Source organism: Pezoporus wallicus, unplaced genomic scaffold, assembly GCF_028554395.1.
Source record: "Pezoporus wallicus isolate ANWC-B61680 ecotype Strahan unplaced genomic scaffold, APGP_CSIRO_Pwel_v1 contig_8705, whole genome shotgun sequence".
NCBI classification, from domain to species: Eukaryota; Metazoa; Chordata; class Aves; order Psittaciformes; family Psittacidae; genus Pezoporus; species Pezoporus wallicus.
In genome coordinates this window covers 3794798-3808861 of record NW_026638439.1, presented here as the reverse complement: position 1 = coordinate 3808861, position 14064 = coordinate 3794798, and the positions used below count along the sequence as shown (strand labels likewise).

The window sequence follows — 14064 nt, the reverse complement described above, 5'->3', positions numbered from 1 at the left end:
CCAAACCCGAATCTGGACCCAACCTCATCTCCATAAGCCTGGTGTGGGTCAGGGCTGTCCCCGGGAGCTGGGGTGGGGAAGGGTCCAAGTTAGTTGGGAATTGAGGGATGCTCAGGGAGCATCAAGGGATTTGCACCAATATTGGGCAGCAGGAGCTGAGCCCTCACCTCTGGGCCTGGGGCATCGCTTGTTCCCAGCCCAGGGAATGGCAGGGAAGTGAGAAGTGGTGAATGCCCCATCCCTGGCAGTGCTCAAGGCCAGGCTGGATGCGGCTTGGCGCAACCTGCTCTAATGGAAGGTGTCCCTTTCCATGGCAGGGGTTGGAACTGGATGAGCTTTACTGTCCCATTCCATGATTCCACGATTCCATGACTCAGCACACTTTCAAAGGTCTTTTATTTATTCACAAAACAATCCCAAACACATATAAGAAAAATAATGGGGAAGAAAAAAGCCCCCAGAACAAGGCAGGGATGTGCACGATCTATTATTGACAAAAGCATCGCACAACCAGAGGAGCGAGCAGGGCAGAGGGAGCAGCTGGGACCCGCTCCCTGCCTCTGCATGAGCCACTCCCACCCTCGCACCCCATCCATGGAATCAGGAAGGTCATTTTGTTGGTGTCCATCAGACATCACACGCAGCGATGGGGCTGCAGGATGGGTCCTTCCACCTGATGTGGGAGGGATAGAGCCCTTACCACAAAGGCGTGATGCTGGGGAAGGGACTGGGCTCAGCATCCTTGTGCTGGGAAGGGATTTAGGGTTTTCCCTGTGGATTTTCATCATAGGAAAATGAGGCAGAGACTGGCTGCGCTGAAGGGAAATCTCAGCAGAAGAAATAGGAGGTGGAATGGGCACGAGGGAGAAATACTGGGCAGCAGCAAAGCAGGATGGGGCTGCAGATGGTGCGAGATCCAGCCCCTGCATCACTGCTGCAAGGAAATTGGTGAGGATTTGGTATTTGTTCTGCCAAAAGGAGAACAAAAACCTGGTATTTGCATTGCTGGGGGTTGCAAAGCAAATTGCAGCACTGCAATGACTTCGTGCAGAGGCACTGGAATGTCCTGGTTTGGTTTCAGCCCCCTTTTTACATTGTCTGAGCATAATGTAATGTTGTTTTCACAGCTGAAAATCCATTTTCCTCATCTCTTCAATGAAATGGCTGAAACCAACCAGATTTCACACCAAAATGGATTTGTTTTCCCAAGGGGCAGCTTGGGGGGGGGGGGAGGGAAGATGCAGCCAGTGTTTTAGGAGCTGAGGAAACCTCATCTGGAGAGGGGCTCTTCATTAGGGACTGTAGGGATAGGACAAGGGGTGATGGGTTCAAACTGAAACAGGGGAAGTTTAGGTTGGGGATAAGGAGCAAGTTCTTCCCTGTGAGGGTGCTGAGGCGCTGGCACAGGGTGCCCAGAGAAGCTGTGGCTGCCCCATCCCTGGCAGTGTTCAAGGCCAGGCTGGATGGGGTTTGGAGCAAGCTGCTCTAGTGGAAGGTGTCTCTGCCCATGGCAGGTGTTGGAACTGGATGCTCTTAAGGCCCTTTCCAACCCAAACCATTCTGTGGCTTATAAAACCCAATCTTCACCCAGCTCTCCCCATCCTCAAAGAGTCCCCAGCCAGCATCCCCTTTGTGCGCATCACCACCTCCACCATCCCCATCCCCGCTCACCTCCGCGCTGCTCGCGCTCACCGGCTGCTGCAGGCAGCACCGGCATCCTCGGAGTGGTCGCAGTTGTGGACGTCCCAGCGGATGTGGGAGCAGCGCAGCAGCGAGGCCTCGTGCCCCTGGCACTTGAGGTTGTCGAGGAAGATGTACCCGGTGCCCTGCCCGTACCGCGCCTCGCCCCAGGCCGCCACGGCGCGGCCGCAGCCCAGCTGCCGGCACACGACCCCGGCGTCACGCAGGTCCCAGGCGTCGTCGCACACCGTGCCCCACTGCGACAGGAGGAACAGCTCCACGCGCCCCTCGCACCGGTGGCTGCCGTTCACCAGGCGCAGGGACCCTGTGGAGGGCAGGGGCTGAGGGATGAGGGGGACCCTGTCTGCGTTCACCATCACCACTGGGGCAGTGGTACCCGCTGGGATGGGTCTGCAGGAGTGATGGAGAATGGTCCGGTTGGTCCCAAGGCAAGAAGAGCCCTGGTCTCTGGATTGCCCTGCACTGCCTCTGCATAGGCAGGAGCACAAGGGGGTGAGCTGGGGCTGACCCACAATGCATCGAGGTGGATGTTCAAGTTGAATGAACAGACAATAATCTCTGTTCAGATCAGACCCGTTAGTCCATTCCCTCCTCTCCCCATCACGCTCCATCACCTCCTCCCCCATCAAGCTCCATCACCTCCTCTCCCCATCAAGCTCCATCACCTCCTCTCCCCATCAAGCTCCATCACCTTCTCTCCCCGTTAAGCTCCATCACTTACTCTCCCCACCATCACTTAGCAGTCCATCACCTGATGTCCATCACCTCCCCTGCCTGGACCATCCCTAGAGGCACCAGGAGAAGCCACAGCTTAATGGTCCCACCATTGTGTCTTTTCCCCCTCCCCTGGGCTGCTCAGTGTCAGTGCTTCAGGCTTCTCTGACCAAGCCACTTCAGTTTCCATCCTGTGCTGGTGCAGAGCATCCTCAGGGCTGGTACCGCATCCCCAGGTGATACCTCAATACCTACCATCCTTGGGACGAGTTGAGGTCAGCGTGGTGGTTGTAGTGGTGGCTTCTTGGGAATGGTCTCCAGCATCATCAGGATCTGGTGCAGTGGAGAAGGGGTGGGAAAAGTGACACGGGATGACTTTGCCCCTGGTCAGGGCCCCACAGAAGCAGCATGGGGTGTCTGGGTATGGAGGCAGGGATGAGTGGAGTGGGATGGGCAGCCACCACGCTTCCAGGACACAAACAGAGAGCAGAGGTGGTACCCATGCTCCAGCCATCACTGGGCACCACAGCATCCAACCACTGCGGGCAGGAGGAGCCCCATGTTCTGGGGCTCACATTCACCTAGAACCCCATTTTGCAAACCCTATTTCCCACAGCCAGCCTGAGCATCGGAGGGTGTAGGGAGGCCAAAATCCTCCCTGCACCCATTATCCCATTGAATTTCCATGCTACCAAGCAGACACCTGGATGGTTGCATCCATCCCACTTCTCCCACCCAGATGGCAAGGTATGAGCCATAGACTCGTAGAATGGTTTGGGTTAGAAGGGACCTTAAGCTCATCCAGTCCCAACCCCTGCAACAGGCAGGGACGCCTTCCACTAGAGCAGGCTGCTCCAAGCCCCGTCCGATGACGGAGCATTCACTTCTTTGTGCACCAGCGCCTCACCACCCTCACAGGGAAGAACTTCCTCACCTCCAGCCTAACCCCCCGTGTTCCTGACCCCATCCCCTTGTCCTCCCCCTGCATCCCAGCCGAGGAGCCCTCCTCCAGCATCCCCGCACCTTGGCAGATGACTCCGGCATCCTCGTGGTGCCCGCAGTTGTGCTGCCCCCAGCCGAGGTGGAAGCAGTCCTGGAGCCGCTCCTCGCCGCCTCCGCAGCCCACGTTGTCCAGCAGCACGGGCCCGCTGCCGTAGCCGAAGGAGCCGAGCACGGTGGCGGCGAGCGCGGGGCCGCAGCCCAGCTGCCTGCACACCACGGCCGCGTCCGGGAAGTCCCAGTCGTCGTCGCACACCGTGCCCCATGTCCCGCCGTGCCGCACCTCCACCCGCCCGCGGCAGCTCCCGTTGCCGCTCGACAGCCGCACGCCGGTGCCTTGCGGGGAACGGGGGGTCTGAGACGGGTGCCATCGGGTGTACGGGGTGATGGGGGGGGGGGGGGGTGTTATGGGGTGAGCCCTTGGGTTGTGGGGTAATCGGTGGGGATACGCGGGAGCAACACCCTGGGGGCATGGGGGGAGCCCTGGGGATGTGCGGGAGCCCTTGGGTGAGCCCTGGGGATGTGGGGTGAGGTAGCGGGGAGTGTGGGGTGAGGCCTGGGGATGAGGGGTGAGCTATGGGGAAATATAAGCAACCCCATGGGGAGATGGAGGGAGCCCTGGGGATGTGGGGGTGAGCCCTTAGAGGCATGGAATGAGCCCCTGGGAAGCATGGGGTGAGTCCTGGAAATGTGGGGTGAGCCCCTGGGGAGCATGGGGTGAGCCCCCAAGGGGAGTCCCAGGAATGTGGGGTGACCCTGAGGAGAGGGGGTGACTCCCAAGGAGCCCGGGGTGAACACTGTGAGCATGGAGTGATCCCTGAAGATATGGGGTGAACCCTTGCAGGGCATGGGGTGAGCTCCCTGGGAGCATGGGGTGAGCCCTGGGATGCGAGGTGAGCCCCTGGGGATGCTGTGGGGATGCTCTGGACAAGGATGCTGTGCAGGACCAGCAGTGGCCGCGCACTCACTTTCCTGCTCGATGGTGAGGAGAGCGGTGGTGAGCACCTCGGTGGCCTCGGAGGGCTGGTCCCTGCTGTCTGTCACTGCTGGGACAAGCATGGGCACAGGAGGGTGCTGAGCAGGTCCAGACCCAGCACCTGCTGCCCCTCTGCTTGGTGCCAATGGCCTCTATCACCACGACAGCCCCATGGCAAGCTCCTGCCGTGGTCAGTGTCACCCCCCAGCTCACCTGCATGCAGCAGGACCCAGGGTGACTGTGCTGGGTCAAAGGAGGACATAGGAGACATGGTCGTCCCCCCCCAAGCAAGCCCCTGGCTATGGCACAAGGATGAGCAGGGTGGCTCTCCCCTACCTGTGGCCGTGGCAGTGAACGTCTCCTCATAGTCCAGGGTCCCCGAGGTGGTGAAGGACGTGATGGTGGACGTGTCCAGCCCTGCGGTGACAAAGGGACAGAGGTGACACATGGGGAGAAGCTGCAAAGCCATGAACCTGCTGACTCCATGAGGCAGACCTGGAGTCTGGGTGCTCCGGGATGATGGGGATGGAGATGGACTGTGTCCATCGCCACATCCCTGCTGCCCATGTCCTGGAGATGGTGCTTCTCCCCCACCCAGCCCAAGTGCTGAGGTCCCACATGCAGCACTGAGGGGCCCCCTTGCTTCTCCTTGGGGGTTTATCGGGTTTGATGGCTCTAAAGTTTGGTTCCCCCCTGCCCCGCTGTTTTAGGGCTGTGCACGGTGGTGCCATCGGCTCCGTGCCCATGGGATGGGGATGTTTAAGGAGGGAAGGACCAGCCTGATTTCTCCTTCATCAGCCCATTTGTCACTAAATAGTGGGAAAGGGAAAAGCACTGGCGCTTACTGCTCCCGTGACAACAAGGGAATTCAAGGGCATTATTGCCATTATAAGGGGTAATCAGCGGGGCAGGGCAGGAATACATCACTCAGGGAGGGAAGGGGAGGCCGCTGGTCCCGGTGCCCAGCTCCTTCCGGATGCTGGCGGCTTGTTTTCCAGCCAGCAGAGCAGGGAAATGGCAGCCCAGCAGATGCATTTCCATTGCAAACCAGAGCTCGGGCTGTGTTCCAGGCTCCGGAGCACCGGGATGACTGCAGGTAAGGAGAAAGGATGCAAGGATGCTCCTGCACACAGCACCCGGATCCCTGCCTGACCTTGGGCATGTCAGCATCCATCTGAGGCCGTTTCCCCTTGGAGACAGCGACATCGCTGGATTTCCACCCTGACAGCGATGCTCTGCCCTGGTACCTGCACAGATGACCCCAGCATCCTCGTGGTGTCCGCAGTTATGGATGCCCCATCCGAGGCTGTAGCAGGCAGACAAGAAGGGCTCGCTGCCGTCGCAGTTGACGTTGTCCAGCAGGATGAGCCCCGTTCCGTAGCCGAAATAGGCATTGCTCTTGTAATCCAGGGCTTGGCCGCATCCCAGTTGCTTGCAGACCACGCTGGCATCGCTCAGGCCCCAGTCATCGTCACACACGGTGCCCCAGCTCCCGCGGTAGAAGATCTCCACCCGGCCCTGGCAGGAGTCGGTCCCGCTCACCAGGCGGATGCTGCCGTCGCCTGCAGGGTGGGTAACAGGGTGAGAAGGACGTTCCCTTCCCCAGGGGGTCACCACACAGCGATGCCACCGAGCCTGCATCCCGCACTGCCCGCGGTGGCAAAGAGACCAGGTGAGAAACAGCGGGGAAGGGGGGATGCTTTGGGGCAGCACCACTGATGGATACATCCGGGATAGGGTTTGCCCATGGCCAGCGTTAGGACAGGGTTCCTGGGGATCTGCCCCCTGGAGCCAGAGTGTTGGGGTGCTTCATGGAGGGGCAGTGGGTTATGGGGGCAGGAGGGAAGGTGATGGATGCTGCTCTCTCCCAGCCCCCTGTAAGTGAAGCCAAGCAGCTTACTTTCCCCATCCTGCACTGAGGCTGTGAGGGTCCTGCTTGTCGGTCCTTCGCTGGCTTGTGTGGGTGACAGCTCTGCAAAGGGAAGCAGAGAGGTGGCATCCATCCCACAGTGATCCATCCAGGAGCCCTGTGTGCTGCCTTTCCCTCCATGGACATCAAGAGGGTTTGCACCAAACCAGCCTCAATGGGGAAAGAACGATGGGCTTGCAGCTGCACTGCCCTGCCCGGCGCTATCTGCCCCATGGTAGGTGCAGGAAGGTGGATGGATGGAGCCAGGACCTTGGCTGCTGGCACAGTGGGAAGCTGTGACATGGGGACCTGGACTAAACCATACAGCTACACTCAGCTGTGAGGAGTCAGCATCCCACCCATCATGGGATTTGGATCCGAAATCACGGCATATATATGTAAAAACCAGTAATACCTTGATTTTACCTCTCTTTCTTTTGCTAACAATGTTGGATCAAGCCATCGTGTCCCATCTCCTCATGGTGAGTTTATTGGGGTGCTCTGACAGGCAGCCACTCGCATGCCAAGGGTTGTGGGAAGCATCCTGGGAAGTGCTTCACCAACATGGAGAAGAGCTTCCTGACCCCATGCTTCCCTCTGGAACCACAACCAACAGAACCAAGCTGGCTCCTGAAAGCTTCTACACAGAGGAAGCATCTTTCCTGGGGTCTGGTGCTTGGGTGGACTCCTGCATCTCCTCTCAGGAGAGGAGCATCTCCAGGTCTCCATCGCCCACCAAGCTACAAACACGCAAGGGCTCAAGCTGCTCCTCTGCCCTCAGACCCATCTCCTCCTTCTCCAATCCTTCCCCCTCCTGTCTCCAGCAGTGCCTTGGTGCAGGGCTCCTGCTCAGTTCACAGCTTCCTCTCTCTGGTTGCCAGCCCAGCATCCCAGCCCTTTCCAAGCCTGCGGGATGCAGGGATGCACTGAGCAGTTGCAGCTGTGGCTGAGCTCCAGGTCTGCACATCCTCACGTTCGCCTGTCATTGATGTGTGGCTGCTGAGCAAACCCTACGTAACTGCAGGAGGAACACGTTGGGTCTATAGGGGTGGGCACGGAGCTGTTCCACTTTCTCTTGCCAACGCTTTCCACCGCTTTTCTCACCTTTAGGAACATTTCCTACTGAAAAGCTCGGCAATTTAAAGCAAGACAAGACAAAAGGGGGGAAGCGCAGTCGGGCAGCGGCTGACTCAGAGGCAGGAATGTGGGTCGGCATGTGCTCTTTCCCCAGGGATCCTGCTGGAGAGTCCCTGAGCTGGGAGTGACGGGGAGCACAGAACAGGCTGGTCACCTTATGGAGCACCAGCATGCTGAGCTGGCAGGTGACCTGGATGGAGGACAAGGGTGGAGGAAGGATGCAGAGGAGGTTTGGCTGACCCAGGGTACAAGACACAGCTTTTGGGCTCCCCCAGGGCAACTGCACCTCTGCTCTCCTTGCCCCCAAGGAACCAAACCTCGTTACCATTGCATACGACAGCCACATCCTCATAGTGGTAGCAGTTGTGGATGCCCCATCCATGGCTCCAGCACTCGCTCAAGGCCACCTCCCGGCCCTTGCAGTCCACGTTGTCCAGGAAGATGGGTCCGCTCCCTTGGCCGAAGGCCATGGCAGGAGGGAGGGTGATGGCGTGGCCACAGCCCAGCTGGCGACACACAACGTTGGCATCCACGAGGTCCCAGTCGTCATCGCACACTGTCCCCCAGGAGCCATTGTAGAAGATCTCCACTCGGCCCTGGCACCGGCTGGGCCCGTTGGAGAGGCGGATCTCTGCAAGGATGGGCACAAAGGAGGTGCCATGAGGAGGACGTGAGCCCTATTGGCCCCAAATCTCTGCTCCTCACATGAGCTGGTGGCCCTTTGCTGTAGCACGAGGCAGCTGTTGGCTTGGTGCTACCCAATGGCTGATCATGGGCTTCTCAGACATGAAGACTCAGAGCATCTCAATACATACATGACAGGCACCATCATCCCATCATCTTGTCTACTAATGGCCTGGGTAATAATCCAATGGGAGAAGAATCCCACCCTCTTGCCTACTAACAGGCTGGGCAATAACCCAGTGGGAGAAGAGGGAAGTGGACATGTGATGGTGACGAGTGACAAGATGCAATTAGCACATTTTCATTAGCTTCAATGGACCAACCAGGCCTGGTCCTATATGGGAGCTGGTGGGATGGAGATGATCTCTCAAGCCGTGGGTGTATAAGCACCTCTGGCTGGCCACATCCAGGGAATTATTTGCTTGGGCACAACAAATGGCATAGGGAGTCAGAAGGAGGTGGCAAAATTCCCCTCTTGAGATAATACGTGGAATAGGGATAATAAGGAAACTCTAATTCCTTTTTGTAAAAGGTGTTCAGCTCTTTTTTGCCACTTTTTGTTCCAAACCAATATGCCAAAGGTTCCAAACCTTTCTGAAATCCACCAAACCCCATTTTTAACCAAACCCCACACTTTTGAACTACAAAACTTCCTGGAGAAGAATGGCTTGAAGACAAGGATCTCACCTGGGAATGGCAGCAGTGCGGGCTCCGAGCTGGTGCCTGCAAGGGAGAAGGAAAGGGATCAGATCTCCGCAGCATCCTTGCAGTGGGGATGAATGCAGCTCGGAGGCTGACAGCAGCAGGGATGCAGGGCACGGCGGGTGCCTGTCCCCTTGTTGACACCCTTTGGGGTGCCGATGACACCAAGCTCCAAGAGAAGAGGTGCATGGCAGAGGGAGCAGAGGGGAGCATGGACCACAGACATGGGATCCCAGCCTGGCTGGGAACCAGAGCCTGGGTGATGCTGCCAAGGGCTTAGCAAGGGTTTGCTGCAGAGACATCCTCCTGCAGCCGGGAAGGAGCAGGGCGAGGTGGGAGAGGAGGGATTCCTCCGTGGTTATCCCATTAAACAAAACTGGCTTCATGCAAACCCAGGGGATTGCTGCTGGTCTCCTGCACGCTGGTGTAACCCAGGGCTGTCGGAACATCAGGATGAGGTCTCTCGATCGCAGCTGGCTCTGGAAGGGCAGCTCCATGTCTGCTGCACACAGACAGACCCCTGGTGATTTCTGCCTCGGGGCTCAGCTTCCCAGCCACAGGAGAAGCAGCTGCCTTGGGGCTTTCATTCCTATTTAATTCTCAGCCCAGAGTGAACAAGCAGCATCTGGAGGGAGCTGAAAGCCTGCAGGATGCATCCCCATCCCCATCAGCTGGGCTTAAATAGGGGCTCTGAAAGTGCTCTGCCAACAGCCCCACACCCAGGGGTACGGATGCTGCCCATGGGCAGATCCAAAGCTCCCCCAGCAACCCACTCCCCACACCAGGCTGGCCCCTCTCCCATAGGTTGGGTGCTAAACGGGCACAAACCCCCTCTCAGCCCCAGTGATGTGGGGTCCCCCTTGGATGCTGCACACATGAGGCACCGAGGTCTCCAGCTTGTGCAGGGGCTCATGGCAAGGGTGCCCTGGGGGACAGTGGATGGGGACGGGTGTTTGGACCTTGTGGATGCCCCTGTCATTGCCCCATAGGGTGCCTCAGGGGTTTACAAGCCTCAGGATGCTGGAAGGCAGCACAGACCAACTCCTGCATCCAGAGCGCCTCGGGATGAGACTCCGGCTGCACAGATGGATGACAGCGTTCAAGTTAAATCCCTCCACACCAATTATAGCACCCAAGGGGTGATCAACACCTGGGGTGGCTCCATGGCCTCTTTTCCTACCCCTGGCTTGGAGCAGCCCTGTCCTGCTTCACGCTCAGCCCACGAGCAATGACAGGAAGGTCGATCCCTCCTGCTCCGGAGGAGGATGTCACCACCATGAGAAGCAATGTGATGGTCCAGCAGATGAACCCACCTCCCTTCTGCCTTGCTTAGGACGTTGCCTGGGAGACTATGAAGTCAGCTGCAAAACAGGGTTGTCAAAGAAAGACCTGGAAGCCCCCGGAGAAATGGGAGTAAGGCAACTGGCTGCTGTAGCTATGACTTAGCACCCAGGAGTGAGGGCTAGGAGCCAGATGCCACCCATAGCTGGACCCAGGCAGGCTGGAGAGCGATGCTGTGATGCCAAGAGAGAAGTAGGGATTAAACAGGAGACCAAGGGAACAGAGGGGCTCAGTGAGGGAGAGGATGATGAAGGACACAGCAGCCCCATGGGCTGGGTAACAGGAGAGAGGTAACTCAGATCCCCCCTGCACGGGAATGTGGTTTTTTAGGAAGAGCTTTTGCTCCTGGTTTGTATTGGTTTTTAGCACTGAGTCCACTCCAGTGCAGAGGAAGCAGTGGAGGAAAGGACACTGTTAAATATTCAATATTCATCTCCCTTTAAGTCAAAATCAAAGCTCTGAAATACTCATTTGAGAGCATCCTCCAGCAAAGTCACAAGAGACCGGGAGAAGATGTGCCTGTTATGTCTGCAGCAGTGATGGATGAGGGGAAAACAGGGGGTTCTGAGAGGAGAGGGAGCCCTCCGCATTCCTCTGATCCAGCTGCACAAGGCTAAAAGGAAAGGGGAAACCATCTCAAGTAAATACCATCCCATTCATATTGCTAAATATAACCACCACATGCAGGAACAAATCCCCCTCCGTTAGTGATTTACCAGCTTCCCGGCTGGCTTTGTCTTGTGGGGCCCTGCTGAGGCCCGGCTGTAATTACACTGATGGAGTCACACCAGGATAATTACCGTGTTCCAACACTGGAATGGCTTTTCCCAATTCCAGCCTGGAAGGACAGCGCCTGCCGGGAGTGATTGGGATCAGCATCCTCAGGGGATGGATGCTCAGCAGGATGCCCTTGCTGCACTTGGCGTCATGCATAAGTCATGGTGGGACATAAGAGCTGGACTTGCTCCTTCCACCCCTGTGCACACTCAGCGCTGTTGGGGACATCATGGTATTCCTGCTCCATGAGGAAAATCTCCTCCTGCAAAGCCAGGAGGGAGGTGGTGGGTACCTAAAGCTACCTATCCCACCGCAGCATGCAGAGGCTCACCAGTGGGGCTGAGGAAGAGGAGGAGAAGGAGCAGTGTGGCTGGCATCAGCATCCCAATGTCCAGCACCCCTGTGCCATGCCGGGTGGCCGGACATGGACCGTGTCTCATCGCTGCGCTGTGCTCCTCCTGCAGATGGGTATCGAGAGGAGGATGTCCCTGAAACATGAAGACGGCAGTGTTAGTGGTGATGGACAGCAGAGCCTGTGCCCCATCAAGGGCCATGCAGGCCCCACAAAGCCCCTCCTCATCACTTACTGAAGCAGTGAAGGAGTGACAGGAAAAACAACTCAGGTTGGATTGATTGAGAGGAAGAGAGAGGTTTTGAACGTCAGGATGAAGCTGCAAGGCCACATCCATCCATGAGGCAAAACTGGGAGCAAGGAGAGAGCCTTAGGCTGCTGTACTGGCTGAAGGATGGACCTCAGATCCTTGATGTTACCAGCAAACCCCATAGCACATATATACCGTATACCCCATGCCACATGTGGGTAAACTGAGTCACACACTGAATCCAGGCTGAACTGTGAAGGAGCTCCCCATCCCATCCCAGCCTGGACACAGCCATGGCCAACCCTCTGCTTTGTCTTGGCTCCGCTGGTGCTCTTCAGCATCCCAAGGGAAAAAGCAGGGAAAGGCATTTATATGGGAAGACAGAAACCTCTGGGGTCTGACAGGAGAACCTCATTCACCCGGGGGATGTGAAATCTGCAGGGACAAGATAGGAAGCAAACAGGGGAACGTCAGGCAGAAAACGAGGAAGAGATTAAATAAGATGCCATTTCCCCTTCATTCACTGCTCCCTTCAGGAATCACTGATGCACTCCTAGCTCGGTTTCAGTCTGGGGAGCAGGATGGGGCTGATCCTGCTTTCCGTTACCCCTCTGGGACCGGGACCAGCATTCCAGCGGTCCCAGCATCCCGCTGTCAGCAGCCCTGGGACGGCAGCGTGTGCTGGTGGAGTAGTGCCATCGTGAGGATGCTTTCACACGCTGGCTCTGAAGCCAGGCTGCAAGTCTCAGCTAAGCAGAGCCCTCCTTTAGTCCCTCCAGCCAACGCACGGCACATCGGAATGGGTTGTGCACCGGCTGCTGCTGCTTGAAGCATCTACTGATGGTGAGAAACTTGGGGAAGGACCTTGGTATCTGATGTATTGGTGACCAAAAGGCATCCCTGTGGATGTAAAGCATCCCTCTAGCAGCCTTTTGCTGCTCCTGGTTTTCCAATGCAGTGGGAAGAGCTCCCATCAAGACCATAGGCTGGGTGTGATGCAAGCTTCCGGAGCGAGCCTTTGGCTTTGTTGTCTGCACCAGTGGGAGATGACAGCAGCCCAGTGCTGGAGGTGCGGGATGCAGCCATGTGGATGGGGTACATCCCTATTCCACCTCCCTGCTCTCACCGCTCGGCTCGGAGGACACCCGCCAGCAGACAGGCAGCTCCGCGATGGGCATGAAAACCAATCCACTCCCTAAGGTGATGCTTTCAATGCTCCATTCATCCCTCTGCCGCTCCGAATAATGTCGCCTTTTGTCCCCCGCGGGGCAGGGCTGACAGACGGCCCCGCTGCTGCCCTGCCCCGGCCAAACCCTCGCATCGTGTCCTGCCTGCAGGGACGTTGTCATCCAGGGCCATTCTTGTGCCGGAGCCAGCACGTTCCTGCTCCCTGGCACGGGGCATTAACCACTGCGGTGCTGAGCCATGGCTGACCCCAGGCAGGTAAAACCCGACCTTCCCTTCTCTTTTGTGTCTGCTTCTCCATCCTCACCCCAACGCTCGGCTGCAAACTGAACCCCCTTTCCTTGCACAGCATCCTTAAGGATGCTTAGAGATGAAAAGCTGCTTTTAAGCCTTAATAAGCCATTGTAGCAAAGCACAGCACCCCTTTTAAAGGGCTGGTAAACGTGAGCTTCTGAAAGTGCCTTCCAACAAGGGTCTTTCAAGCTGTTAGGTAAAGCAAACCCCAACCATGCATCTGATGGAAGAAGCACCAACACCCACATCAGCCCCAACCCCACACTGACCACAGTGCCTGATGCAAAACTTACAGGGTAGGGCACAGAAAGTCCCTGATTTCACCCCAAATAACACCCACACTGTGCCTAAATCCCAGCTAGGACACGAGACCCCTCAGGTCCTTTGGTCCCCTTTGGTCCCCATGGCCATAGCTGACAGACCCCCTTGCTCTTGAGCTGTCACTCTTCAACTATCCAACTGTAAGAACTGAGTCTTTCAGCAGCCCTGTCATACCATGACTTGTAATTACCATGCTGACCCATGAAAAAGCATCATAAATCCACATACCTGTTTGGTATTGCCTTCCCAGTATAGCAATGGGTGTACTGAATCCCAGAAATCACTGTTCTCTTTCGAAGTACGGGAAAAAGCTGGCGAGTTAGTTAAAAACCTGAACAAATGATTGTTGAAATGAATATTCCCGGGAAAAGGTGATGGGGATGAGGCAGGAATTATTTTTTTCTTTAGGCGAGGTCTTGTTTAGTAAATTAACTAAAAATAGTTAAAAATGAAGATAAAAAGCATCTCATCCATCAAGTGAACAGCTCCAGCCCGTCATCTCTTTGCATCTTTGGGGTTGCTGCCGGCTGGGTTGCAGCTCTAGGGCAGGACGGCAGCCCTGCATCCCATCCTGGGGCAGAGCACCCCGAAAGCAAGGGAGGAAGAGAGGGAGGAGGAGGGGGAAGAAGAAGAGGAAGGGGAAGGAGAGAGGGAAGACCTCTAAGGAGACATGGCGAGGAGGGAATGGCTCGGGTTTCAGGAAGGCAGGCAGGGACACATCC

General features: G+C 57.0%; 1 protein-coding gene across 1 annotated transcript; it reads right to left on the bottom strand.

Moving 5' to 3' along the window:
* Positions 1-536: 536 nt before the first annotated feature.
* On the bottom strand, positions 537-12891 carry LOC130599941 (scavenger receptor cysteine-rich domain-containing group B protein-like). The gene is made up of 11 exons (XM_057410799.1): positions 12669-12891; positions 8808-8843; positions 7762-8067; positions 6291-6362; positions 5638-5952; positions 4727-4807; positions 4383-4460; positions 3439-3750; positions 2671-2748; positions 1672-2005; positions 537-934 (listed from the first exon to the last, which is right to left on the bottom strand). Exons 1-10 carry the CDS (start codon positions 12889-12891, stop codon positions 1689-1691), a joined length of 1818 nt encoding a protein of 605 aa, XP_057266782.1. The 3' UTR covers positions 537-934; positions 1672-1688.
* Positions 12892-14064: the final 1173 nt, after the last annotated feature.